This window comes from Martes martes (genome assembly GCF_963455335.1).
Source record: "Martes martes genome assembly, chromosome: 5".
Taxonomy (NCBI): Eukaryota; Metazoa; Chordata; class Mammalia; order Carnivora; family Mustelidae; genus Martes; species Martes martes.
The window spans coordinates 65583850-65611776 of NC_137892.1; the positions used below are offsets into that span (position 1 = coordinate 65583850).

At 38.8% G+C, this 27927-nt stretch overlaps 1 protein-coding gene across 1 annotated transcript; it reads right to left on the bottom strand.

Moving 5' to 3' along the window:
* Positions 1-505: 505 nt before the first annotated feature.
* Positions 506-27348, bottom strand: HMGCR (3-hydroxy-3-methylglutaryl-CoA reductase). Its single transcript, XM_080803333.1, has 20 exons — positions 27246-27348; positions 21231-21418; positions 20618-20729; positions 20259-20346; positions 19265-19349; positions 18270-18375; positions 15090-15196; positions 14865-14981; positions 14186-14346; positions 13818-14065; positions 13435-13613; positions 12386-12580; positions 11245-11403; positions 10938-11095; positions 9707-9812; positions 4280-4450; positions 3518-3658; positions 3278-3436; positions 2683-2837; positions 506-2536 (listed from the first exon to the last, which is right to left on the bottom strand). The coding sequence occupies exons 2-20, from the start codon at positions 21393-21395 to the stop codon at positions 2482-2484; spliced, it is 2667 nt and encodes an 888-aa protein (XP_080659459.1). The 5' UTR covers positions 21396-21418; positions 27246-27348; the 3' UTR covers positions 506-2481.
* Positions 27349-27927: the final 579 nt, after the last annotated feature.

Consider the following 27927-nt stretch of genomic DNA (forward strand, 5'->3'; position numbering starts at 1 on the left):
TTCAACATGAGACATTCCCTTGAATGTAGTTCTCTATCCTCCCCTAAGATGAAGAAAAATCATGTCCTGCCATAGGTGTCCCACTGCTCATCAGATCCCCCAAGCAGAAAAGGGCATGAAAACTCTCCACTGTCACCTGTCCGGCCTGCTCCTCTCTGGAAGGGGCTGATCATACAAGTGATCACTTGTCATTTCAGGAGAAAAATCCAAACTAATTTTCTAGTGTCTGGGTCTTGGTTCTTAAGTGGTTCAAACACACCTTTCACTTTCTCCCTATAGCAGAGGGCAGTCAACAACTGCAAGTAAACAGCAATCAGCCTTTAAAGAGGCCAACTTCAGCTATACTAAGATTTACTCCCCAAGTAAGCTGATGCAGCTTCAGCATACAATGGCCATTTGGTTTTGGCTGCCGGGTCTTTGTGCCCTCTTCCTCTCAACTAAGCCTCATGCCCAAATACCCAAAAGTAGTCCAGTTAAGATGAGATAAAGCTGAACTAATCAAATTCTCTTAAGTATAAAATATTTTAATACGCATACAAAACTGGCCTGCCATTAATGTTGGAGGAACTGGAGCACATAACGGAAAATGATAAACGGTCATAGGACACCTAGCAGGAATTATTAGGTTACCATTCTAGTGAGACTTGATTTCAAGCTTCCAGGGCCTCAGGCCAAGGGTTAATCCAAACAAGAAAAGGTTAAAAGGTTACTGCTTACACTGATCAGCATTAACTTTCTTTTCATAATTTACTGGAACTAGGCAAAAAGTATAACAAAATGTATACAATTTAGTCTTTGTACAAAACATTAATTTAGCAAGACGATATTGATTACAGTCACCAGAATGAAGACTCACACTTTTCACTGCCACTTCCATGAAAAGTTCGGATAAATAAGTCACTGGCTGAAAGTCACAAGAGAAGCAATTTAAACTTTACATCCAACAGCAAAGATCAATCTTCCACAACAGTACTGCAGACACAACCACTCAGAGGCTCTGCATGCTGCCACGGCATTACTGGAATGTTCTTCAGAGTCCATCTTCTCTCTCCAAGACCAACACTTGAAGCATTAAATGTAATATAAAATAAGGAGTTCTTTATTATTTATACAAAATTTGTACATTAAGAAAAAATTAAAATTCAACAACTCTGCTGAGGAAGCTAAGAGCTTTTATGGGTCTATCCAGGAGCCCCATGTGAATGTTTCAGTCACCAACCTCCTGGCCGCAGGAATGAAGCTCACTCTTCCGGGGCCATTCACGTGGCACCTTCACTGGCTCTGAAAGCTGATTTCCCTTTCATCGGGCTCGACGAGCAAGCCAGGGTTTCTTGGACAACATTAAAAAACACTGTCTTCTCTGGCCCAAGCTTAGAATGTTTTATCTGTATACAAGTTGATTTTTATTTATTTCTTAACACTTTCAATGAACTCCTAGCAGAAGAAGCTTTATTACAACATATACAGATTTGATAACAATTCTTTACAAAACACCTAGATTTTCCCACTAAATAAATTTATTTGTCTTTTAAGTAATTAAAGTTGGCTTAGAGAAATGGTATTTTTCTTTCCAACCTGTTTTCCACCCTCTGAGTTCTGAGAGGTCACAGACTTACAAGTTCTTGATGAAGAGAGTCACCTTTGTCTCAGCAACATAAAGAGCTCTTATATCTTTAACAAAGAATGCAAAACTCTGTTCCTTAAAGCCTTATGCTAGAAGATGCGTTCTAGCAATCTAGACAAACATTTATACTTAGACAAAAGGCCTCTCTGAACAAATAGCCTGCAGAGATTAATGCAGTGATTTGTTTTCTTGATAGAACGATTTAGCACTGCTTAGCACATAATTCAGTAGTTTGGGAATAAGAGTAATTCTTCCCTTGAAGAAAGGAGGTCCCCTTCTGAAGAATCACAATGGCTACCCCAAAGAGAAATCAAAATAGACGAGCACCAAATGAAGTATTAGTTTACAAAAAAATAAACTTAGCTCTTATCTCTTAAAAGCCCTATAACCCAGACAATAAATTAACTATGAAATCAGTTTGACAGCTACAGTATAATTTAAAAATCCATTTTCAACCAGAGGGGAAGGGAGGATGGAGAGGAGGGTCAGTCTCACACTGATCATCACGAACTCCATGGATTTCATCAAAAGAAAACACTTTTTTCCAGCTTGTATTCTCTTTCAGAAGTGAGCTGTAGATTACCATCTGTGACGCTTTAAAGTATGGTATTCTTGTTGAGATCCTTCCAGAGAGCACAGAATGTAAAGTATTACACTATTTTTAGATCTGAGAAATCTGCGTGGAAGGAAGGATCTCAGACCTTTCTGAAACAGCCAAACACCAAACAGTTGTTGTCTCACAGATCATGTCTATTCATCCTCCAACATACCACCACACTGAGCTTTGTAATTCACAGATTTTATGTTAGTCCTTTAAAACCCAATGCCCATGTTTCAGTTCAGAGCAGTCACGCTATTCAAGCAGCCTTCTTAGTGCAAGTTCCTTGGAGATCTTGTAAATTTATCTTTGACCTATGGCAGAAAAAGACAAAGTAGAGATATAAAAAACATTAAGAATGCAGAATTTTAAGTTAGAACTATTGTATCTGCACAGTAGGTTTTTGTACTGCATATCTTAAGTCTAGGGAATAGAAGTTAAATACATCTTTCAGTCTCACCTGTTGTGAATCATGTGACTTTGGACAAGATGTCCAGCTGCCAGTGCAGCCATCAGTGACAGTTCCCCAGCCATTACTGTACCGCACACGATCCTGGCAAGCTGCCGGGCATTCTCCCCAGGATTGTCTTTGCATGCTCCTTGGACACCTAGCATCTGCAGCCAGGGAGAGACACAGCAGGACTCACCTTTAAAGTCATGGCAACAACTTCCTTCTCTACTAACTGAAATAAGGGCAACTACAATGGCATCAGAATAGAACTGGACTTCCAGTGGAAGTACTCAATTTCCAAGATCTGATAGCCAGCACTGACAATAATACAGACCACAGGGCACATGACATCTACAACCTGGTTTGCAGGGCACTTACTCAGAGTAAATGAACATTCATTTGCTCTCTTAATCTACTTTCTCATTTTACTAAGCACATGCCTGAATATCCTTACTTGGATACAATAGGTTGGGCTGGTGAGAAGCAAAAAGAATGAAAAGACCCGCTAAAACTCAGGTAAGTGACAAGTTATGCCAGGCAGAAACAATCCCAGTAAGTCAGAACTAGGCTTGAGGTCAGCAACTTCGGGGCTGGGGTGTCATACCTGCAAACAGGCTTGCTGAGGGAGCAGGTTGGTCCCACCACCCACAGTTCCGATCTCTATAGATGGCATGGTGCAACTGATGTACAAATCTTCGTTTGTGGGACCACTTGCTTCCATTAAAGTAATACAGTTTGAACTACCAACATTTTGTGCTGCATCCTGGAAAAAAATAAAAAGAAGAAGTATAACACTTCCCTTCCTTTACAAAAGAGAAGAGTAAAGTGGAGGTTGAGCTCTCACCTGTCCACAGGCAATGTAGATGGCAGTTACAATGTTCGCCGCGTGGGCATTGTAGCCTCCAATGCTCCCGGCCATGGCAGAGCCCACCAGGTTCTTATTAATGTTGACCTCAATCATAGCTTCTGTAGTAGTCTTTAACACCTAGCAAACAGAGTTGTGCACATTTTACATGTTCCCCCAGAAGATTCAGGGTATACTACCCAGATCTACCCTTCGGTAAAGCAAGAGAGTTTAGATATGGCCTCACTGAAGCCTTGTCCTCAATAAAGAGTATCAGTCAAGTTTGTTCATGTGAATGCCACACGCTGATGGGCAAGATACATGCAACAGTCATCTTTGACATAAAATACACCGTATACTAAGCTTTACTTAAAATGTTAATATTCGGGGTGCCTGGGTGGCTCAGTGGGTTAAGCCTCTGCCTTTGGCTCAGGTCATGATCTCAGGGTCCTGGGATCGAGTCCCGCATCGGGCTCTCTGCTCAGCAGGGAGCCTGCTTCCTCTCTCTCTGCCTGCCTCTCTGCCTACTTGTGATCTCTGTCAAATAAATAAAATCTTAAAAAAAAAAAAAGTTAATATTCCTTTCCCCAATCTTTAAACCCAATTAAAGATTAACAAAATAAAATAAAATAAAATAATAAAAACAATAATAATATATAAATATATATGTATATATAATATATAAATAAAACTACAGTAATAAAAGTAACTAATATTGTTATTATATATATAAAGAATAAAAATAACAAAATTATCACTCACTTCTCTGACAACCTTGGCTGGAATGACAGCTTCACAAACCACAGACTTTCCTCTTCCCTCTATCCAATTTATAGCCGCAGGTTTCTTGTCAGTACAGTAGTTACCGCTAACTGCTAGAATCTGCATTTCAGGGAAATACTCATGAAGCTTTGAAAGTGCCTTCTCTGTGCCCTGTCAAGAACACAACAAAATTAAAATGCACAGCTATTTACAGATCAGAGGCTTTATTTGTATATAATAATACTAACAAGTACAGTAACTATAGTATTTCTAAAAACAATAAATGTACTTCAAAGAAAGCATAAAACAAAAAAACAGCTTCATTAGCCATTGCAGTGATAAACTTCTCAGTCAGTATAGACTCCTACTGTTTCTTTCTGTTTCTTTCTAGGAATGAAAACAAAGTTCTTTGTAGTCACTGATGAACAGGGATGTAAATGAGAATATTAAAATGGGAGAAGATATTTGCAAATGACTTATCAGATAAAGGGCTACTATTCAAAATCTATAAACAATTTACCAAACTCAACACCCCAAAAAACAAATAATCCAATCAAGAAATGGGCAGAAGACATGAACAGACATTTCTGCAAAGAAGACATCCAAATGGCCAACAGACACATGAAAAAATGCTCAACATCATATGGCATCAGGGAAATACAAATCAAAACCATAATGAGATACCACCTCACACCAGTCAGAATGGCTAAAATGAACCACTCAGGAAACGACAGATGTTGGCGAGGATGCAGTGCAAGGGGAACCCTCCCATACTGTTGACAGGAATGCAAGCTGGTGCAGCCACTCTGGGAAACAGTGTGGAGATTCCTCAAAAAGCTGAAAATAGAGCTACCCCAGGACCCAGCAATCACATTACTGGGTATTTACCCTAAAGATACAAATGTAGTGATCCGAAGGGGCACGTGCACCCGAATGTTTATAGCAGCAATGTCCACAATAGCCAAACTATGGAAAGAGCCCAGATGTTCATCAACAGAAGAATGGATAAAGAAGATGTGATACACACACACACACACACACACACACACACACATATAATAGAATATTACTATATAGAGAGAGTGTGTGTGTAAGTGTGTATATATAATGGAATATTACTCAGCCATCAAAAAGAATGAAACCTTGTCATTTGCAACAAAATGGATGGAATGGGGTGGGGGGTGTTTTGCTAAGCGAGGTAAGTCAATCAGAGAAAAAAGACAAATGCCCTATGATTTCACTCATATGTGGAATTTGAGAAACAAAACAGATGAACATAGGGTCAAGAAGGAAAAATGAAATAAGATGAAAACAGAGAGGGAGACAAACCGTAAGAGATGCTGAACTCTAGGAAACAAACCGAAGGGTGGGTGAGGAGGAGGGGATAATTGAGTGATGGGCATTAAGGAGGGCACTTGATGTAATGAGAGCACTAGGTGGTATATACAGCTGATGAATCACTAAATTTTACCCCTGAAACTAATAATACAGTATATGTTAACTAAATTGAATTTAAATAAAAAGTTTTAAATAAAACAATTTAAAAATGAATTTAAAAATACTCAGTGAGAGTATAATACTCATAATCATGTCACTGGGAGTAACTCGACCCATGATCGACATGTAATAAATTACCTCTTCTAGTTATTCAAGTGTTACCCAAAAGCCCAAGTTACTGAGTCAGTAAAGAGAAGCCAGACATTACAGTAAATCCTATTGTAAATGAAAATCATTGGGATCAACCTTACAAATATGTAAACAAGACTTCCAATTAAGTGAAATTAATTCAATTAACAACTCAAACCTCAATAACCGAAAACATACTTACTTGCAATTTTAAAAAATTTGTTTTACTTCTGGTTAAAACAAATGTGACATAGAACTTACCACCTTAACTATTTTTAAGTGTACAGGTTAGTGTTAAGTACATAATTCACGCTGTGGTACAGCCCATCTCCAGAACTCTGTTCATCTTACAAAACTGAAACTCCAAACTTATTAAATAGCAACTCCCTATTTCCTTTTTCCTCAGCCCCTGGCAATCACCCTTCCACTTCCTGTCTCTACGAATGAATTTAACTAATCTAGGTTAAGTGTGAATTTGCAAAGTATTTGTCTTTTTTGTTAACCAGATTATTTAACTTATCAAGTGATCCTCAAGGTTTATTTAGCATATGTGCAAATTTCCTATTTGTTTAGGGTTTTATAATATCCCATTATATGTATATACCACATTTTATATATTGATTCATCTGTCCAGGAACACCTGGGTTGCTTCTGCCTTTAGACTATTGTGAATAACGCTGCCACAAACATGGATATACAAAAAAAAAAGTCTCTGAAACCCTCTTTTGAGTTCTTTTGGGTAAATACCCAGAAGTGAAATTGCTGGATCATAATTCTCTTTTTAATTTTTTGAGGAACTACTGTACTGTTTCTTTTTAAACAACTTTTAAGGGGCACATGGGTGGCTCAGTCTTTAAGTGTCTGCCTTCGGCTCGAGTCAGGATCCCAGGGTCCTGGGACTGAGCCCCACACTGGGCTCCTTGCTTGGTGGGAAGCCTGCTTCTCCCTCTCCCACTCCCCCTGCTTGTGTTCCTGCTCTCACTGTCTCTGTCAAATGAATAAATCTTAAAAAATAATAAAAATAATTAAAAAAAAACTTTTAAAACCTACATATTTAGTCATATCCTCTTTCTCTTTCAGAACAGTCCTCATATACAGGTAAACCACAAAATAAATTTTGCTAACTTAATTGACTTTAACACATTTCTGAATATGTTAATATTCACATTTGTGAATATTTGTAATAATAAATATCAGTAGAATAAAATGTAAGCCACACGCCATCTTCTTCTAAGGAAATAATTAAAATAAATGGATTATACACATGAACTTGGCCTCTTACATACAGGTCTCTAGAAGATGTGAGCTTTCAAGGCTTTTAGGATGAAGTTAAGAAGCACTAACCCCAAGATTCTTCCCAGCTCTTCTGAGTAGACCCAGAACATGTATAATGCCAAATCGAAATTAAACATATCAAATACAAATACTAGTCAGGAAATGCCTGATGACACTAACAAGTGACAGAAGAAAGAGTAATTAAGCAAGCAAATCCATCTATAATAGCACCAAAAACCATGATACCTAGGAATAAACCTAACCAAAGAGGAAAGGATCTATACTCTAGAAACTACAGAATACATATGAAAGAAATTGAGGAAGACACAAAGAGATGGAAAAACATTCCATGCTCATTGACTGGAAGAATAAACGTGAAAATGTCTATGCTGCCCAGAGCAATCTACACTTTCAATGCAATCCCTATCAAAATACCATCAACATTTTTCACAGAGCTGGAACAAACAATCCTAAATACAAAATTTGTATGGAACCAGAAAAGAACCTGAATCATCAGGGGATTGTTGAAAAAGAAAACCAAAGCTGGTAGCATCACAATTCCAGACTTCAAGCTGTATTACAAAGCTGTGATCATCAAGATAGCATGGTATTGGCACAGAAACAGACACATAGATCAGTGGAACAGAACAGAGACCCCAGAAATGGACCCTCAACTCTATGATCAACTAATCTTCGATAAAGCAGGAAACAATATCCAATGGAAAAAAGGCAGTCTCTTCAATAAATGGTGCTGGGAAAACTGGACAGAAGAATATACAGAAGAATGAAACTGGACCATTCTCTTATATCACACATAAACATAAACTCAAAATGGATGAAAGACCTCAATGTGAGACAGGAATCCATCAAAATCCTAGAAGAAAACATAGGCAGTAACCTCTTTCGACATTGGCCACAGCGAACTCTTTCAAGACACGTCACTAAAGGCAAGGGAAACAAAAGCAAAAATGAACTTTAGGGACTCATCAAGATAAAAAGCTTTTGCACAGCAAAGGAAACCGTCAACAAAACTAAGCGGCAACCCATGGAATGGGATAAGATATCTGCAAATGACATTATGGATAAAGGGCTGGTATCCAAGATTTATAAAGAACTTCTCAAACTCAACACCTGAAAAACAAATAATCCAGTCAGTAAGTGGGCAGAAGACATGAACAGTCCCTTCTCCAAAGAAGACATACGGATGGCTAATAGACACATGAAAAAATGTTCAACATCACTAGCCATCAGGGAAATACAAATCAAAACCACGAAGAGAAACCACCTTACACCAGCTAGAATGGCACAAATTAACAAGACAGGAAACAAGTGTTGGCAAGTTTGCGGAGAAAGGGGAACCCTCTCACACTGTTGGTGGGAATGCAAATTGGTGCAGCCACTCTGGAAAACAGTCTGGAGGTTCCTCAAGATGTTAAAAATAGAGATACCCTACGACCCAGCAATTGCACTACTAGGTATTTACCTCAAAGATACAGATGTAGTGAAAAGAAGGGGCACCTGCACCCCAATGTTCATACCAGCAATGTCCACAATAGCCAAAATGTAGAAGGAGCTGAGATGCCCTTCAACAGATGACTGGATAAAGATGTGGTTCATATATACGACGGAATATTCCTCAGCCATCAGAAAGGATGAATACCTACTATTTGCATCGACAAAGATGGAACTGGAGGGGTTTATGCTAAGTGAAATAAAAATAAGTCAAGCAGAAAGACAATTATCATATGGTTTCATTCATATGTGGAACATAAGGAATACTGCGAAGGACCACAGGAAGGTAGGGAAAACTGAATGGGAAGAAGTCAGACAGGGAGACAAAGAAAGACTCTGGGTTCTGGGAATCAAACTGAGGATTACAGGAATAGGGGTGGTAAAGGGATGGGTAAGCAGGTGATGGGTAGTAAGGAGGGCACTGGGTGTTATATGCAACTAATGTATCGTTAAACACATCAAAAACTAATGATCTAACTGAACAAATATTAATTAATTAGTTAATTTAAAGTAAAATATAAACCCTCTTCAGGACCTTAAAAAAAAAAGTCTGATGAGTTATATGAATCAGTATTTAGCTTTCAATAAAAATCTTCCACTCAGGGCACCTGGGTGGCTCAGTGGGTTAGGCCTCTGCCTTCGGCTCAGCTCAAGATCCCAGGGTCCTGGGATCGAGCCCCGCATTGGGCTCTCTGCTCAGCAGGGAGCCTGCTTCCCCCTCTCTCTCTGCCTGCCTCTCTGCCTACTTAATCTCTGTCAAATAAATAAATAAAATCTTTAAAAAAAAAAAATCTTCCACTCAATCCTTTAAGTAATATATATATGTGTGTGTATATATATATATGTGTGTGTGTGTGTGTGTGTGTATATATATACACACACACGAGAAACAAAATTAAAAAATATAGGACATAAACAGCAAGTCTGCTCCCCACTCTCACCTCCCTAACACCTAGTTCCCCTCCCCTGGGATAATCAGTCTTGCAAGTTTTAATACAGGCTATCCAGGCTCACCTTTGAAATCATGTTCATCCCCATGGCATCACCTGACCTGGACTGGAAACGAATATAAAGATTGCGACCAGCCATAGTCATTTGAAGTTTCTGTAGACGTGCAAACCTGTAAACAAAGCAAAGATTTTTTTATTGTTATTTTTTTGAGAAGACGGAACTTCCCTTAAAAATCTAGTTCAGTTGAGGGCGCCTGGGTGGCTCAGTTGGTTAAGCAACTGCTTTCAGCTCAAGTCCCAGTTCAGGTCGGAGTCCCAGGACCGAGTCACACATCGGGCTCCCAGCTCCATGGGGAATCTGCTTCTCCCTCTGACCTTCCCCCCTCTCATGCTCTCTCTCACTGTCTCTCTCTCAAATAAATAAAATCTTAAAAGAAAAAATTCTAGTTCAGTTGATTTATTTTACACATAAGAGAACGCTCATGGAAATTACTTATTAAATGTATTTTCTTCTTTAAATGTTACGTTAGAACACTAATTCAACCATCTCATTCTTACATGCCACAAGAGAGGGCTGCTATAGGCATCATCATCACAGACAGACTTTAAAAGTCCAAAAAAAATAAATAAACAAACTAAAATGGAGCTATCGATGGGGCACCTGGGTAGCTCAGTCAGGGAAGTGTCCATCCCTTGATTTCGGTTTGGGTCATGATCTCAGGGTCAAGGGATGGAGCCCCACGTTGGGCTCCGTGCACTGTGGAGCCTGCTTGAGATTCTCTCTCTCCTTCTCAGTCTGACCCACTCCCCACTCATATACACACTGTCTCTCTAAAAAAATAAAATGGGGCTATTTTTTTGTACCGATTGTGCTTCTTTAATAAATTTAATTTTCCGGATTCAAAGTAAACCTACTACTATACAAATATTTCTACCCTGCTTAAAAAATCTTTTTTTCAGGCCATTCCTCCCTAGGGCAATTCTAAGTCAACACTCTTCTAGGACAAAGTAACAGTCTAATCAAATTGAGTCTTGTAAAACCAACACACAAACTTACTAGAGCAAGCTGTTTTTTTCTATTTACTCCTATGGAGGTATTCATTTGGATCAACATTATGCTCCCGCCCACATCCCCCAAACCAAGCATAAATATTACTCATTTTGACTAAATGGACTACGAGTTAATGTTTAGTTATATCACCTGAAGCCGGCAGTATATTAACAGTTACATTTAGCGATCACAGAAGTTGACAGTGGCTCCGAAATAATATAAATGCATATAAACCTCCCCATACCTGCTGGTGCTATCAAAAGCCTCCTTTATCACTCTGAATCCTTCAGGTGTCTCAAGCCAGGCCTTCACTTCCGCAGAGTCACAAGCACGGGGAAGGCGCACCACGGGGCCTCGAGTCATCCCATCTGCGAGGATTCGACTACTGGCACCTCCACCAAGCTACAAAGAGGATGTTACAAAAGCATATGTTAATCCTGCAAACACTTCTGCCTGTCGCAAAAGGTATCCCTGATCGTCCCCAAATCTATTCTCCTCGCCTGGCCTCAGGGCCCATCTTAAAATAGGCAAATATATAAAAGGCAACTTACACCTATTGCTCTGCAGCCTCTATTAGTACTGGCCACAAGGCACCCTTCTGTTGTTGCCATTGGAACCTGAAATTCCTTTCCATCCAAGCACAGAGGTCCTGCCACTCCAACAGGGATGGGCATATATCCAATAACATTCTCACAACAGGCTCCCATCACCTACAAGGTAAAGTCAGGCAGCAAGTGAAAATCTGTATCGCAAATACACAGCCCTTGTCATTAATAATTTTCTTCAAACTTAAACCTTTAGTGTATTTGTCAACAAAATCTTCTACTTATTTTTTTTTAAAGATTTTATTTATTTGGGTGGAGGGCACGCATGAGCCAGGGAGGGCTAGAGGGTGAGAGTATTTCAAGCAGAGTCCCTGCTGAGCTAGGAGGCCAGTACAGAGCTTGATCTCATGACGCTGAGATTACCACCTGAGCTGAAACCACGAGTTGGGACACCCAACCAAGCCACCCAGGCGCCCCCTTCATATACTCTCTAGAACTATTTAAAAAGTATTAGGATGCCTGGGTGGTTTGGTCAGTTAAGCATCTACATTCGGCTTGGGTCATGATCCCAGGGTCCTGGGACTGAGCCCCACAGGCACTCCACTCTCCACAGGCTTCTCCCTCTCCCTCTGCCCCTTGCCCCTTCACGCTTGCTCGCATTCTCTCTCTCTCTGTCAAATACATCTTTTTGGGGGTGCCTGGGTGGTTCAGTCGGTTAAGGGTCTGTCTTTGACTCAAGTCACAGTCCCAGGGTCCTGGGATCAACTTCCACATCAGGCTCTTTGCTCAGCAGGAGCCTGTTTCTCCCTCTGCCTGCTGCTCCCCCTGCTTGTATGCTTTCTCACTCTCTCACGCTCTCTGACAAACAAACAAACAAATAAATAAATAACTGCTTTAAAAAAAAGGTATTTAAAAGTACTAAAATCACTAAGTAATGACTATAAACAACAGGAAAAATATCTTTAATTTTTAGGACCTATAATCATAAGCAGAATACGAAATTACAGTAAAAGCATTTTTAAAAAAATGTTTTAAAATACTATGTACATATAAAAGACTAGTCAAGAAAAACAGTAAAAAGCTGAAGAATAAAGCTACAAGAATAAAACTTCAAAGCAAACTTTCCCAAACCAAGAAAACAACATACCAAGGAATAATTATAGTCCCTGTATGGTAGATACTGGAGAGAAGAAGGCTCTGGAAGTTTTCGGGAAAGTAACTGTCGGCGAATGGATACACCTCGTTCATGAGTTTCCATCAGAGTTTCCAATTTGTAAGCTGGGATATGCTTAGCATTGACTAATTGGATGATCTCAGCATCGCTAAGGAACTTTGCACCTTTCTAAAGAAATGAAAAAAAAATGGGAGGGATTGGTGGGAAAGGGATGACAAAAAACTTGAAGAAGTTCATTTCATATTCTTTATAACAAATAAGGCATTTAATACAACAATGCTCTCAGAAGAGGAGAACCCAAAGAACTTTAGAGTTCTAAAGGAGATTATGTGAGTGGAAATAAGAATATCAAAATGAAAGCAAATTCTTTATAAAAATGACACTAAACAAAATGTAAAACCAAAACACCAAATTTTACAAGTGAAATTTGTAGAAAAAAAAATTCATAATTAAGATTCTGATGCCCACCCTCTAAATTTCATTAGCCCTGTATATAGAAAGACAGTTCAAATATCAGTACACATGTTAATAGGAATGAGGGAAAGTGAAAGAAAAACAAACCTGATGTTACTCTCACTCATGTGCACATAAATTAAGAATGAACCAGATTAAACAGATAGAGATGGAACACAATATTCACACTACTTCACACAATATTCACACTAAAGCATGAATGGACTCATATGGTCATGTAGGCAGAACACCCATTTACATGTCAGAAAGGAAAACAAACTTCCTCTTGAGCATAAAGCTTACTTTCGAAACAAATCAAAAACAAACAAAAAAAAACTTTCTTCAGTCTTTGAAGTTCATTTTTGAGTTCAACCTTTTCTAGGCCCTAAGTTTCAAAAGAATAGAGTAGTGGCTTATCTCTCTGGCAAACACTAATAAAGTACAAAGAGCAGTGCCCAAAACTTAGTAGGTACTCAGGACCATAACATTCTTCCTTCCTTCCTCTAATTAAAAAAAAAAAACCTCCTTTTCTTAAGATACTAACCTTAAGTTAATTTTATTTTCCTCACCTCTGCATTCCCAAGTATCTGTAGACATTCTTCATTAGGCCGAGGCTCCACGGGGAGTTCAATTTCAGGTTCCTGTGTCTCTAGTTCCAGCGAAGTATCAAGTAAGGATGAGTTACCAACCACAAACGTAGCTCTGTTTGGAGTATCAGTTTCTGCCACTAAGGGTTTTATGACCTCAACTGTTCAAGAGAACAAAAGAAATCTCACAACTGTGAACGTAGTTTTCTTTTGGTTTTCTTTCCCCTCACCATACCCAGGAGACCCCAAGCCCAGTCGGGGTCTGGAGAGAGATGGTGGGAAGGATGTGAACATAAGTTTTAAAATGAACTCAACTTAACAAATCAGTAGTGGAAGAATAGAAAATAAAGAGAACAAGAAATCACCTTTCCTTTCTCTGTTTATTCTTGTCTCCTCCTCAGCTGTATGGACTTTCTGGCTATTTCTGACCAGTACAGGTTCACGTCTACAACAATCATCTGGGACTTTTTTGGGAGTCACTACAGGAGATGTGATAGGGTTTTTTAATGAGAGTGTAGATTCTGTCTCAGCTTGTTCAAAGAAGATGTACTTGACAGCCAGAAGGAGAGCTAAACTTAGGGTAATAACTTGTTCAATATCCATGCTGATCATTCTAAATAAAAGAAAGCAAATTAAAATGTTATTACTCAGGAACAAAAAAGGCACAAACTAACTTTTAGTAATACAGAGTGCTACGATTAATACACAATAAAGTAGGTCTCAGGTAACTTACTTAGAGAGATAAAACTGCCAGAGGGAAACACTTGGTTCAATTCTCTTGGACACATTTTCATCCAATCCTAAAGAAACCTTAGAATTTTCTGCCGTACTGTTTTGAGGAGAAGGATCAGCTATCCAGCGACTATGGGCGTGAACAAGAACCAAGCCTAGAGACTGAAATAAAATGTTATAAATTATGTATCCTCTGCATATCAATGGCACCTCAACTTCTCATCCTTAACATCTGGATAACCAGATACTATCTCCCATGGACTCCCCTCAGCATGAAAAGAAAGCCCCATGCTTGTTCTGTGACTAAAGCAGTGGCCCACTGAACTACTGAAAACATGCAAAACAACAGGTTTTCAAAGAGTAAAGAACAGGTTCTCAAAGAGAGGTAAAGTGGAGGAACTTGAAAAATCTGTTTAGGGGAGAGAGATGAAGAGCCTCAAAGAAACGAGAAACAAGAAAAAAAAAAGGAAGAGAAACATCAGTGAAAGATGTAATTATAGTATATTATATAGTTTACTTATTAATTAAATATAGTAAATTAGTAAATATAGTAAATCAGTTGAAAGAAATAATTATACAACAATTGTAGAAAGATAACAGGAAGGAGAGAAAAAAGTCAAAAAGCAGAATATGACACTAGAACTAAAGATACTAAAAGGAGAAGAAAACTATGTAATTACCATAATCATCTTAACTCTCTGAGTAACGGGATTTGGTTTATTTTCTTCCTCTTCTAAAACTCGAGCAAAATGGCTCAGTTGCCAAATTGGACGACCCTCGCGGCTTTCCCGAGAAAGCTACAAAGAAAACCAGTGTTACATCAGAAGGTACTGATTTTATTTATGTGAATGGACGTGATGAGAAACATTACTCCTTCTAATGCCATAAGTAAGAACTGCTCTTACCTCTAAAACCAAGGAAACGCAAGCTGGGAAGAAAGTCATGAACACAAAGTAGTTGGCAAGAACTGACATGCAGCCGAAGCAGCACATAATTTCAAGTTGACGCACCCCTGGTTAGAGAAAAATTAAATGTATAATGAGTAAAGTACATGTATTTTTGATAGAGCATACATCACAGGGACTTTTCCTCTAAGCAGATGAATACAAGAAAATATTAGTAGATTAAGCTCTTTATTTACTGCAAGAAGAAAGAGGAACTCCGAGGTGATGCCAAGCCTTAGAGCACAGCAGGGATAGTTCCCTCAAGGAAGGAGAACTTGTCTTCTCCCATGTCTCAGATCTATCACAATGCCAGGCACAGTTGCTGCACTTAAATACACATCTGATAATCCCCTTTTAGGAAATGGTACTACTCTGTCTTGAAGTAAGAACAACAAGGCCAGGCTACACTAATGTGCAAACCTCAACAGTTAGGACCCAATTCCACACTTTACCAGAAAAGCAATTCACCTGTGGACCAAAGACTTTTTATTAAAGTAAAACTTACTACCAGCTATGCCATTCCTGATACAGTACCATAATAAAGACTTTATGTGTACTACTGGACTCTAATCTCAACAGAATTTCTACTGAATCTATTTATGTTCTTATAATTTTGGTTAATTTCATTGATCTGTTTGAGAAATTAAATAATGTGCAAAGGCAATTCAAGATCCAAAATTAACAAACATTCCACTACAAAATGTTAAAGGTATCACTTGGTAATCTTCTCAAATAGAAGGTAACAGAATTTTAGAACTGAAAAAGACCTTTGATTACCAAATCCTATTCCTTCAACATTACAAATAAATTTGAATATAAAACAAATTTCTGATGTCACTCATATTAAATATAAAAATGTTTTGAAATGTAAATAAAAAGTTATTCCCTCCTCTTACAAAACTGCTAATAACTAGAATACAAGAAACTCAACAGTATATTTTATTTTTGAATTATTATAGATTTGATGAAATAATAGAATAAAAACATACATTGTATTTTTCTTCAAATTCTATAGCACTATGTCAACTATACTTCAAAAAAAAATCTGCAGCAATTACTCTCAAAGATGGACATTCAATATACAACTATAACAACAAAAGCATTATGAACAACCTGTACTTTAGATAGTAGCCAAATGTAATCTTTCCAAACCTGAGACCACAGAAACAATACCCGACCAATGCTTTTATAACCTAGTTATCAGCTGTTTCCCTCTGCACGACAGGACTACTGTTGCTGCCATACGCTCTGCAGGCATTCTTCCTCACTCCATCCCAGAACAGTCTCTCTGGGCCACTCTGCTACTACACAGAGAGATAGCACCAATCTATATATTTCTAAGTTAAAGCTTTTTTCTTTTTTAGTGGTTTTCCAAAGGGTTACTTTCTTAACAGGTGTTAAATCTGTCCTTTTTCTACCCTAAGCCAAATCCCTAATTATAGCATTTCTGTATAGCTGTATCCATGTCGCCCAACTGGCTTTTCCAACTATAAATCTCATCATGTCCTTTGTCTACTTCTCTGACCCAGCATGCCAAAATCCATCATCCTACTCTCCACATCAGTTTCAAATGAATAATCCTCGGTTTTGTGGCCTACTACCAGCTCCTGGCTAATCTTCTTCACCTTCCTATATACTCTTTTATTTGAATAAAATCACACAGGTGTGTTTTCACCCAATCAAAAACATTCTTCTTAATTGTGGCAGTGACTTAATAACTATATCTTTGTCAAAACTCAAAACTATATCTCAAAAGTAGATTTTATGGGGGCGCCTGGGTGGCTCAGTGGGTTAAAGCCTCTGCCTTCGGCTCAGGTCATGATTTCGGGGTCCTGGGATCGAGCTCCGCATCGGGCTCTCAGCTCAGCGGGGAGCCTGCTTCCCCCCCTCTCTCTGCCTGCTACTGTGCCTACTTGAGATCTCTCTGTGTCAAATAAATAAAATCTTAAAAAAAAAAAAAGTAGATTTTAAGGAATGTTCTTTTTTTTTTTTTAAGATTTTATTTATTTATTTGACAGACAGATCACAAGTAGGCAGAGAGGCAGGCAGAGAGAGAAGGGAGGAAGCAGGCTCCCCGCTGAGCAGAGAGCCCGATGCGGGGCTCGATCCCAGGACGCTGGGATCACGACCCGAGCCGAAGGCAGCAGCTTTAACCCACTGAGCCACCCAGGCGCCCCGGAATGTTCATTTTTTTAAAAAAATATTTTATTTATTTATTTGTCAGAGAGAGAGAGAAAGCGTACAAGCAGGGGCAGTGGCAGGCAGAGGGAGAAGCTGGACTTGATCCCAGAATGCTAGGATCATGACCTGAGCTGAAGGAAGACACTTAAGCGACTAAGCCACTCAGGCCTCCTAAGGAATAGACTAGAACTGTAGTTACAAAAGGTAGACTCCCTAAGAAAGCCGTAAAGTCTAGTCTTAATTATTAGGAGACCTTAACAACAGCATGATATATTCATTCTGGCAAATTTCCATGCCAGGCCACAATTTTTGTCCTATATAATGGAGTCCTATGTTTGATATTTAAGATCTAACTCTCTACTATCCAATTAAGGACTAAGAAACATGTGTTGAGACTAATACTAGGTACTCACTAAGATGTACTGCATACCGTCTGATTAAATGTTCCCAACCAGCCTATTAGGTGGACCTAATTTAGATCTGGCCCATTTCTGACTCTTCACTGTCTCCTACATGACAATTAAAACACAAGGAACCAAGTCACTAATTTAGCCTGGGCAAAAGCAGGAGCTGTAAGGGGCTTTCCAGAAAAAACTTGGAATACAATGTTGGTTAAAAAACCAAATATAAACACTAAAAACTCTCAAAAAAGTGGAACATAGAAAGAGAAGGTGGCATGGCATTAGTGAAAAAAAATCGGTAACATATTACTAAGTTTTCACTAAAGGAGACAGATATAAGGTCAGATAAACCCACATACTCATTCAATTAAAATCTTTTAAGAGTAATGTCACACTTTTAAAGTCAGAATTTAAGAATAACCAATGCAATCGAAGATGTTCTTTTTTTCCCTTCATCTACAAACTTACTTTAAAATATATTAAAAACTAAATTTAATTAAAAAAAAAAGAATAAGATGAAAAAAAAATAAAATAAAAATATTAAAAACTGCTTACAAACCTGACATGGTACCAACTCCAATCACCAGACATTCTACAAGAGCATCAAGGGTGAACGTGGGACCTAAAATTGCCATTCCACGAGCAATGTTTTCCCGCACTTCATCCTAAAACACAGACCAAATGTATAAAACAACTTTCAAAAACATTGGAGAGTAGGCCAGGGCCTCCACTAAAATCTAGTTTGCTATATCAACAGTAAAAGAGACAATGTAATACCACTAACAGGCATTCCAGATGCAAAGAATTAAGAAAAAGGTCATGTACAGTTGCTTTCCCTTTTCACTGAGTGAGATGCTACTTGGAAAGATTCCTCTGAGGTGGAGCATGAATCCTGCCATTTAAATACTACATAATGAAATACTATAACGTTTTATATTTGGCTATCACTTACAGTTCTTAGTTGCAATTTTTTTGAGACCTTGTTAATACTATGAAACCTAAAACCTATTTTTGTCAACATGCTCAAGTGGTCAGGATACTCATCAAATACATAATCAAGGCAGAATTACATGTTATTTTATATTCAGGTATTCTGATGCAAGATTATTAAAAATGTTAATTTATTTAAAGTGACTATTGAACACCAACATAAAACTTTAGATGGAAAATAATGCTAGGGTTAATGCTAAAGTTTTAGAAATAAATCTACCTGGAGACTATCTTCCATTATATCCTGTCCTGTTCTCTGATAGGTTTCAGTAGGGAGACACTCTTACTTACCCAAAAGTCTTACTACCTTAATTTCTAAAACCTTCAAATAGGAAAATGGGGAAGAATTCCAAATTCCAGAACCTGTGGTATTAAGTTGTAGGTAAATGGGACAGTTCCTGGGGCATCTAGAAAGACCAGTCTTAAGACTTGACAATTAAACTTAAAACTGTGGGCAATTCCTGATCCTTGAACTATGAAGAAACTATTAATGCTTCCTATTAATGTAAACAAACTGAAAGAAAGTAATACTAGTAACATTCATGTCTTAAAAATAATACTTACCTGTGAGTTGGAACTGAGGGCAAACTTTGCTAGAGCGCTTGCTCTAGAAAGGTCAATCAAAAGTAGGAAAAAGGGCAAAGCTTCACTGGGGAAAAAAAATCAAGATGATCAGGTATATTTAACAGGAAAAAATACGGCTTAAAAATGCTTTCCACAATAAAACACCCGCCTCATACACTGTATGATTCTTTAGTATGTATACCTTTTTGCAGCCCGAAAGTACACCCTATACTCACTCCCTTTTGACATTCTCAAAGCTAAACATATGCACTGCTCAAAATATTTATAATGTTAAAAATGTAAGTGTACTTACACAGAAATACTTTTTGATGATTTTATAGCAAAATATCATCCTAAGTAAAAAATTTATCCTTGAATTAACATGGGGAAAAAAGTGGAATAGATATAATTTTTTAACATTAATCACTATTTGTGGAAGGATAAACTGAACAAGCATTCTGGAGAGACAGCTGGCAATAATAGCACTCAAAAGCCCCCAAAACTTACACAGGCACTGTCTCACTCCTAGGAATACATCCTAAGAATGAATATGAACACAAGGTAAGCCACAGAGACATTCGTCACAGTGCTATTAATAGAGGAAATTAAATAACCTAACAATCCAATCCTAGAGGATTAAGTAAATGAACTATAATATATTCACACAGGGGAATACTAGACAACCAATACAAGTAATTTAATTTAGCATTAAGGACATGCAAAGATGTTGATGAACTATTATCATGCATCAAAATATTATAAAGGCATAAAGAAGTTATATGATCTCAGAATTTCTAACTGTAAAAAACCGTAGGAAAGCATATACCAAAATGTTAACATTTATTAACATTAGCTAAATGACAGCATGAAAATTTTCCCCATATTTCCCATAAACTTTTTAAAATGTATATATTAGAATACTTTATAACTTGGAGAAGAAGAGTTGTTAATTATAAATTTTGGAAAAAAGTGTATTTATGTTTTAAATACTTACTTCAAGCCTGTCAATTCTTTATCTAAGAAATGAATGACAACTGTACTGAATACAAAACTTGAGAAAATTGTGAAGAGGCCAGCAATACCTAAATTGACAAAATTCAAACAGAAAAAAATTACCCTTTATTACAAAAATAATAACATATAGTCCCATACAATATTCTGAAAGTATTATTTTCTCCAGATTACTAAGATCTCAAATATCAGAATGCTTACTCTCAATAGAGAAACCACTAAATGTGTGCAATGTACTTTAAGCAATATACCCATACATGATTTGAACAAACAAAATTATGTATTTCCATAACAAATCAAAAATTTGATAGCACTAATAAGTTAAATGTATAAAATGGTTACCCAAAATATATTTTGATCCAAGTTGACGTAAATTCTGGAACTGGAAGTAAATATACAGGATTGCTATACATCGTGTTATTGTCAGAATTATAATGTCACTGCTTAACACATCCTATTGGAAGAGATAGAAAAAATCTCAATAGCTTTACCTTTTAAAATAAGCAACTAAAAGTAAGAATTTCTATTTTGTATGCATCATCAGTTTGTATATTACCATGATAATATAAATATAGGCACAATACAAGTCAAATAAATATATTAAACATGCAAATCAAAAATCAAATCCAATTTTTAAACAATCCACTATTTCAAGCCAATCATTTTTCTGTTAGTCACTTTTAAAGCTACTATTTTCTCTAGTAAAGTCAATTATATTCATTTTATGCAGAAAAGGAAAAAAGTTATTTCCAAACTATATAGTTTGGAAATATAGTTATTTCCAAATAACTATATAGTTATTTCCAAACTATATAAGTAAATAGAAATTTATGTAAGTTCATGAATAAAGATAAAGATTTTACTTGCAACTTTTTTGATTATATGGTCACTAAGAGGATATGCTCTTTAGAAAATGAAAATGAAATTTAGACAATATCAAATAAATTTCACAAACCTCTTCAAATTTTGGACACTCATAATTCCAACCACAGATCTTATCGTTACCAGTAAACATGTTCATGGACATCATACAGATGGTCAGAGTCACTGTCCCCACTATGACTTCCCAGGGATGGGAGGCCACAAAAAGGCCATGCATTCGGAAAAGTCTTGACAACATTGTAGCTACAGAATTCTTGGATCCTAAAAGGAATATCAAGTGTGAACACTCAGTACACAGATCACTGTATTTTTAGGAAAAGATTTTAAGATTTTGCACTGTAAACCCTGCTTTTGTAGGCACAGTGTCTTATACATATGAATAATACTATTTGACAGTGTTCCTTATTAGTTCTGTAAAATAATTATAAAATCAAAATAAGAGGACTCTGATATTACTTTCTTACTCACAAAACTTGAATCCTCTATTAGTCACTAGCAACCAACTTAAAAACTAGCTATTTCTTTTTTTTTTAAAGATTTTATTTATTTGACAGAGATCACAAGTAGGCAGAGAGGCAGGCAGAGAGAGAGAGGAAGGGAAGCAGGCTCCCCGCTGAGCAGAGAGCCCGATTCGGGGCTCAATCCCAGGACCCTGAGATCATGACCTGAGCCGAAGGCAGAGGCTTTAACCTACTGAGCCACCCAGGAGCCCCAAAAACTAGCTATTTCTTACAAGTTGTATGAATTCAAGCATTTATGATGAAACCAAATAAATATCTCAGCCTATGATATTACCTGAGCAAAGGAGGAGAGCAATAAAGCAGAAAAAAAAATAAGTGAGAAACAACTATTCACATTTGCTTTCTAATTACCCTGGCATAAAATGCCCATAAGCACCCTCTACATTCTCCACATTCTGGTTACGCAAAAGGCAAACACCATCTATTTATTGAGTATCCTCCTCAAAGGCAGCATATGGCATGTTACTAGCAAAATGATGTTTAATGAAACTTCCTACTCTTACTGTCACCAGAGAAAAAAAGTCTTTTCCAAATTTTACAGCTAATAAAATGCCACAACAGTACTGGAAGAAGAGGATGGCTGGCCAAAGTAGATGTCGATGACATTCAAAAATTACCAACAGAACATACAGGTAATTTTTTAATTTAATCTTTAAGGAGAATCCCAAGCCAATTCCCCACTGAGAATGGAGTCTGACACAGGGCTCAATCTCATGACCCTGAGGTTCACCACCTGAGGTGAAATCAAGCGTCAGATGCTTAACAAAATGAGCCACCCAGGCGCCCCTGGAGAACATACAGGTAATTTTGATCTAACGACTACCATGACTAAATCTCCCCAGGTCTGTTGGCTAAATTACAATAATTTTTACATTCTCATTTTTTAAAAAATCTGATATAGTCACTGGTCTCTAGTATAGGAACTTGTAAGCCTTCTTAAACTAAAATTAATGCTCACAATAAAGCATATTTAACTGCCCAAAAAAAGCTATTTCAAATTAAGATTTAAAACGTAAGGCTACTGAAATAAGTCAATCAGAGAAAGACAATTATCATATATCTCACTGATATAAAGAATTTGAGAAACAAGACAGAGGATCATAGGGGAAGGGAGGGAAAAATGAAACAAGATGAAACCTGAGACGGAGACAAACCGTAAGAGATTCTTAATCTCAGGGAACAATTGGAGGGTTGCTGGAGGTGAGGGGGGAGAGAGGGATGGGGTGGCTAGGTGATGGACATTGAGGAGGGTATGTGCTTTGATGAGTGCTGTGAATTGTATAAGACTGATGATTCATAGACCTGTACTCCTGAAACAAATAATACATTATAGGTTAAAAAAAAAAAAGAAGACTACTGATTAACACACTAGCAAGAATTCAAATGAATCTCATGTTTGTGGTAATACTAAGAAAATGACTCATTTATTGAAGACAGAAAATTAAAAAGCAACAAATGAAGAAAAAGAAAGTTAATTACTCTATATAAAAGGCTAAGGGAAAGAAAATAAGAGTAGCTTTTAGGAACCAAAGCAATTCCAGAACATCATCTCCCATCATGTCACAGGATGTTCTCCCTATTTCAGCTACACCAGGCCCCGACTGGACAGCTGGCTTTCTCACTGCAGGTGACAACCTTTCATTGGATCAATTCAACCTTTCATTGGATCAATTCAATCCTGCAATCAATTTTGTGAGTAAGAACAAACAGGGTTTAATAAAATAAAATAGAAAAAATCGCTGGGGCGCCTGGGTGGCTCAGTGGGTTAAAGCCGCTGCCTTCGGCTCAGGTCATGATCCCAGCATCCTGGGATCGAGCCCCCCATCGGGCTCTCTGCTCAGCAGGGAGCCTGCTTCCTCCCTTCTCTCTCTGCCTGCCTCTCTGCCTACTTGTGATCTGTCTGTCAAATAAATAAATAAAATCTTAAAAAAAAAAAAAAGAAAAAGAAAAAATCGCTGTAGGTAGGAATATAGTATAGGTAGATATTATTTCTTAAAACGTGATGTTTCATGAAACTCTGTGTGTGTGTGTGTGTGTGTGTGTGTGTGTGTGTGTGTGTATAGTTCCAACATAACATGTATTACTTACTGTGGGTCTCAATTTTAAAAGGCTGACAGTCACTAAGTTCTACAAATGTGGCATGCATCTGCCTGTGTTTTTTCATGCTTTTTCAACCTTCCTCCCTGAGTCTTGTTCCTCATTTTATCCTCCAGAACCTTGCACCCACACACAGCAGCTGCTCAACAAATACCTGATTAATCAAAAATAAACTCATAAACTACAGGAGCATGTACTTTATTGACCCATCTTGAAATGGCCTAAAAATTACTTTTAGCCCAAAAGATATAAATATAACTGCCCACCTGCTAGCACACCACCCCTGCCCACCCTCGGTTAAGGCTGAATGTAGAGCATTCAGGGAATATATTAAAGGGGAATGCGGTAGGGAAGAGAGATTACAGTCTATACACTGTTTTCAAAAATGGACAATAACAAAAATAGTTTCTTAAAGCTTTGGAGAGTATTAATCATATCTTAGATTTGAATCCTACTTCATTAGAACCAAAAGCCCCGTAAGAGCCTAGATTTTCAGGACAGTTTTCTTTCTTTCTTTCTTTCTTTTTTTTTTTTTTTTTAAAGATTTTATTTATTTATTTGACGGGCAGAGATCACAAATAAGCAGAGAGGCAGGCAGAGAGAGAGGAGGAAGCAGGCTCCCTGTTGAGCAGAGAGCCCCATGCGGGGCTCGATCCCAGCACCCTGGGATCATGACCTGAGCCTAAGGCAGAGGCTTTAACCCACTGAGCCACCCAGGCGCCCCTCAGGACAGTTTTCTATCACATAACATCCTTCTTATATTCAAAAACAAAAACAAAACTCTACAAACTGGTCTAAAGGATCAACTAGCATCAATGTTCCAGAAAATGAATCAACTAAAAATACATGTCAACACTAGGTCAAAACGATTTCTCCCCACCAAAAACAAACCAACAAACAAAACCTCTCAACTTAGGTTATTCCCTATTAAGTTGATGTATTCTTCATTATTAAAAAGTTAGTTCAATTGTAATCTGAGTTGCTAGCAAGAAGGCACCCCAATTTGATCACAAATTGATTTAGCATCATTAACCCATAATTACTTATTAGACACATTATGGTGGTCCCTTTAAAAGATTTCATGGTAGCATTGTCAATTCTGGGACATTTCTTTCCTAGATATAAACTCATCTTTGCAACATTCAGGAAAAAATTACACATGATTCTGTGAACCAACCCCAAACACAGAGAAGCTCACCTATTTGGAAATACAAACTCGGTAAAAAAACGTTCAAGGTGTGTCAAAAGTAACCATAATTGTACACCATCTCATTTCTCATGAGCACCCTGCCCATTTCCCTGTGATTATGCAAAGTACTTAAATGCCAAAGAATCCAGTCTTCCACCCTCATCAGCAGTTACAAGTGGCATTAGCAGGCTACAGGACAGCTCATGCAAATTCAATGGACACTATTTAGGCCAGGCTGCACTAAAAACACTTTACTTTAAAAAAAAAAAAATCAAGCTAAATAGGCAGTGTATGCCTTGCTTATGCATAATGAAATATGCCACAAACACTTTCTTCAAAAGAAAAGATGATTTAAACGCAATGGACTCCTCAAACGCCTATCCAAGATGTTACAGAAACCACCTACCATAGCCAACTGCAGAAAAGTATGCTTTTGCATCGAACTCTATTTCCTCCTACCCTGCACTCCTCCTGCACTATACGTCCTAGCATATGATTATACACTACTTTACACAGCTCTCAAATTAATTGCTGTGTATATTTTGACTCTTTGAAGACAAGAACCACATCTTATATTGAACCATCCTTAGTTCCAACAGGATCTATCATTCTGTTGCTCAACCTAGTATCCTAGGGGGTAAAAAAAATCTTGCACTGGAAATCAGGAAACCTGGATTCCACCCCCCATTCTATTACACGCTTGTAAGTCACATCTCTCTTTAGTCACTTACTAAGCTAGAGCTCCAAAGTTCTTTGACAAAGACAGGTAATAAGTGGAACCATATAAAACTGCTACTTTTGTAGGTTAAAAAAAAAGTCAAATTTCAAATACCTGCAATTTCATATGGGTCAACCTAAATAGATATTGATAAACATGTAGTTATCCATCCATGGTTTAGAAAGTAGATCATGTAAGAATAAAATGAGCTAAATCAAGCACATTACACACTTCATCCTTAAGACTCATGCCACACATGAGCCTCATATGTTAATGATTAATCTTAGTACACTTTTTTAACCTTCATGTTACTAAATGCCGTTTGTCCTTACTACCAAGTTTATCACAAGCAAATTCTGGAAAGACACAACAAAGCAGGACCTCAAAAACCAGTCAATCCCATTGTACACGCCAGGCCTTTGCTACATTACCTCTAAATCAGAAAATGTCTTTCATTGCATGGACAGTAAAATATATTCATGAGCAAAAAATACATTCTCTGCATTAAGATACTGAAATCATGCATGATTATTTAGTACAGCCCAGAAACGAATGCTTTCTATGACTTTTCAGGACCAACCCTAAGGCAGCATGTCCTCAACCAAGCTAAGAAATATTTCAGACGATCATTTAAGATGGAGTACATCTGCCTTCTCCTACGGCAGAAAGCGACTGTTCTGTATTTGAACCCCCGAGGTACGTCTTTCCTAACCCAAACCAAATAGTTCCGGAAAACCTACAAGGTTTGAACTCAATTACATCAGCACTAAAGAGACTAAAGCCCCTTAGAAAAAAAGAAAAATAAAGGGGGGCGGTGGTAGTAGTAGAAGAATACTTTAAGTCCTTGGGCAAGTCCCTACATTGCGCTCCGCATCCTCTCAACTCGTCTCTCCTGGAAATAACCCGACACTTCTCTGCAGATCCACGGTTCTTCTTCACGGCTCTGTGTTAGTCAGCAGCATTTATGGAAATCTTCCCCATCACTTTAAAGAAAGGTGCTGACGAACAGCAGCGCCTGGGCGTGAACGCTGCACCTGATAGACCTTCTCACCGCCTCTCCGCGAGCTGCGGGCCCAGCACATCACACACACGCACCCCCAGCATTTCTCGAGTTGAGGGGCTTCTGAGGTCATGCTATCTGGCACCCTTTCCGCCCGATGATCGCGACTGCCAGCCTACACCGACTACTTGGGACTTGGAGGGCGACCGCGGCTACCCTCGCCGGCCCACCTACGGTGACGACCGCAGCCAAGAAGAAGCCGGCCCGCCGCCCGCCCCTCGGGCCCAGGCTGGCCGCCGGGCTCCCCCAGCATTGGTGCAGGCCGCCACTCGGCTGACCGCGCCTCAGGACGTCTCTCCTTAGAGTCTCCGCGGGACCGGGCCGCCACACCCGCAAAGCCGCCACTGCAGCTCCCGCCAGGTCCGCAAGAGGGGCAGGCTGCCCCTTCCCAGGGCCAGGAAGAGCTCGAGAACCACCATCAACCCGGCCCTAATCCCGCTCCCACCCACCACTGCCCCGCTCCCTCTGCCCCCGGCCTCCTTCGCTGCCACCGACCGCCTCACCTCCGGATCTCACTAGAGGCCACCGAACCCGGGCGCCGGTGCTCCGCCTGTCTCCAGTCAACGGAGACGCGAAGCGGAAGGAACCTCCGACCTACGCACACTCGGTGCCGGCTGAACCTACGACCAATGAGAGAGGATCGTCCGATCGTCTAGCCAATCAGCTGGGTGCGGCTCGGCCTCACGGGGCTACGTCACGAACGGTCGCCTTAACAACCTCCCACAGCTCTCCCTGCTGCGGAGAACGGGCACCGCACCATCTCTCACCATGGCTCGGCCAACCAATAGACAGGCGAGTCCCAGAAGTAGGGCCTGCCTATTGGTCTAAGGGCCATGGGGGCGCCCGCATGGAAGCTGCTCAGGCGAAGGCGATAGGGGATCACGCGGGTGGAGTGTCCTACAGGCCAGGACCTGACCTGTGACCATCCTGGCCGCGAGAGTACTATGGGAAGCACCAGTGGGAAGCAGGATTGTAGGGTAACGATAAACGCAGGGTCAGGTTGAGGGTAGAAAGCCCGGTTACTTAATGGAGAGAGACAGATGGAGAGAAGAGGTGAACCTGAAAAAAGTGAAGGTGGCAGCGAGGTGTAACCCAAATCTCAAAGCTGACCCATATTCAAAATCTAAAACGACACCTTCCTGAGACTTACCCATCCGTATAGATAGGTCCAGTCACTGGGCCCCT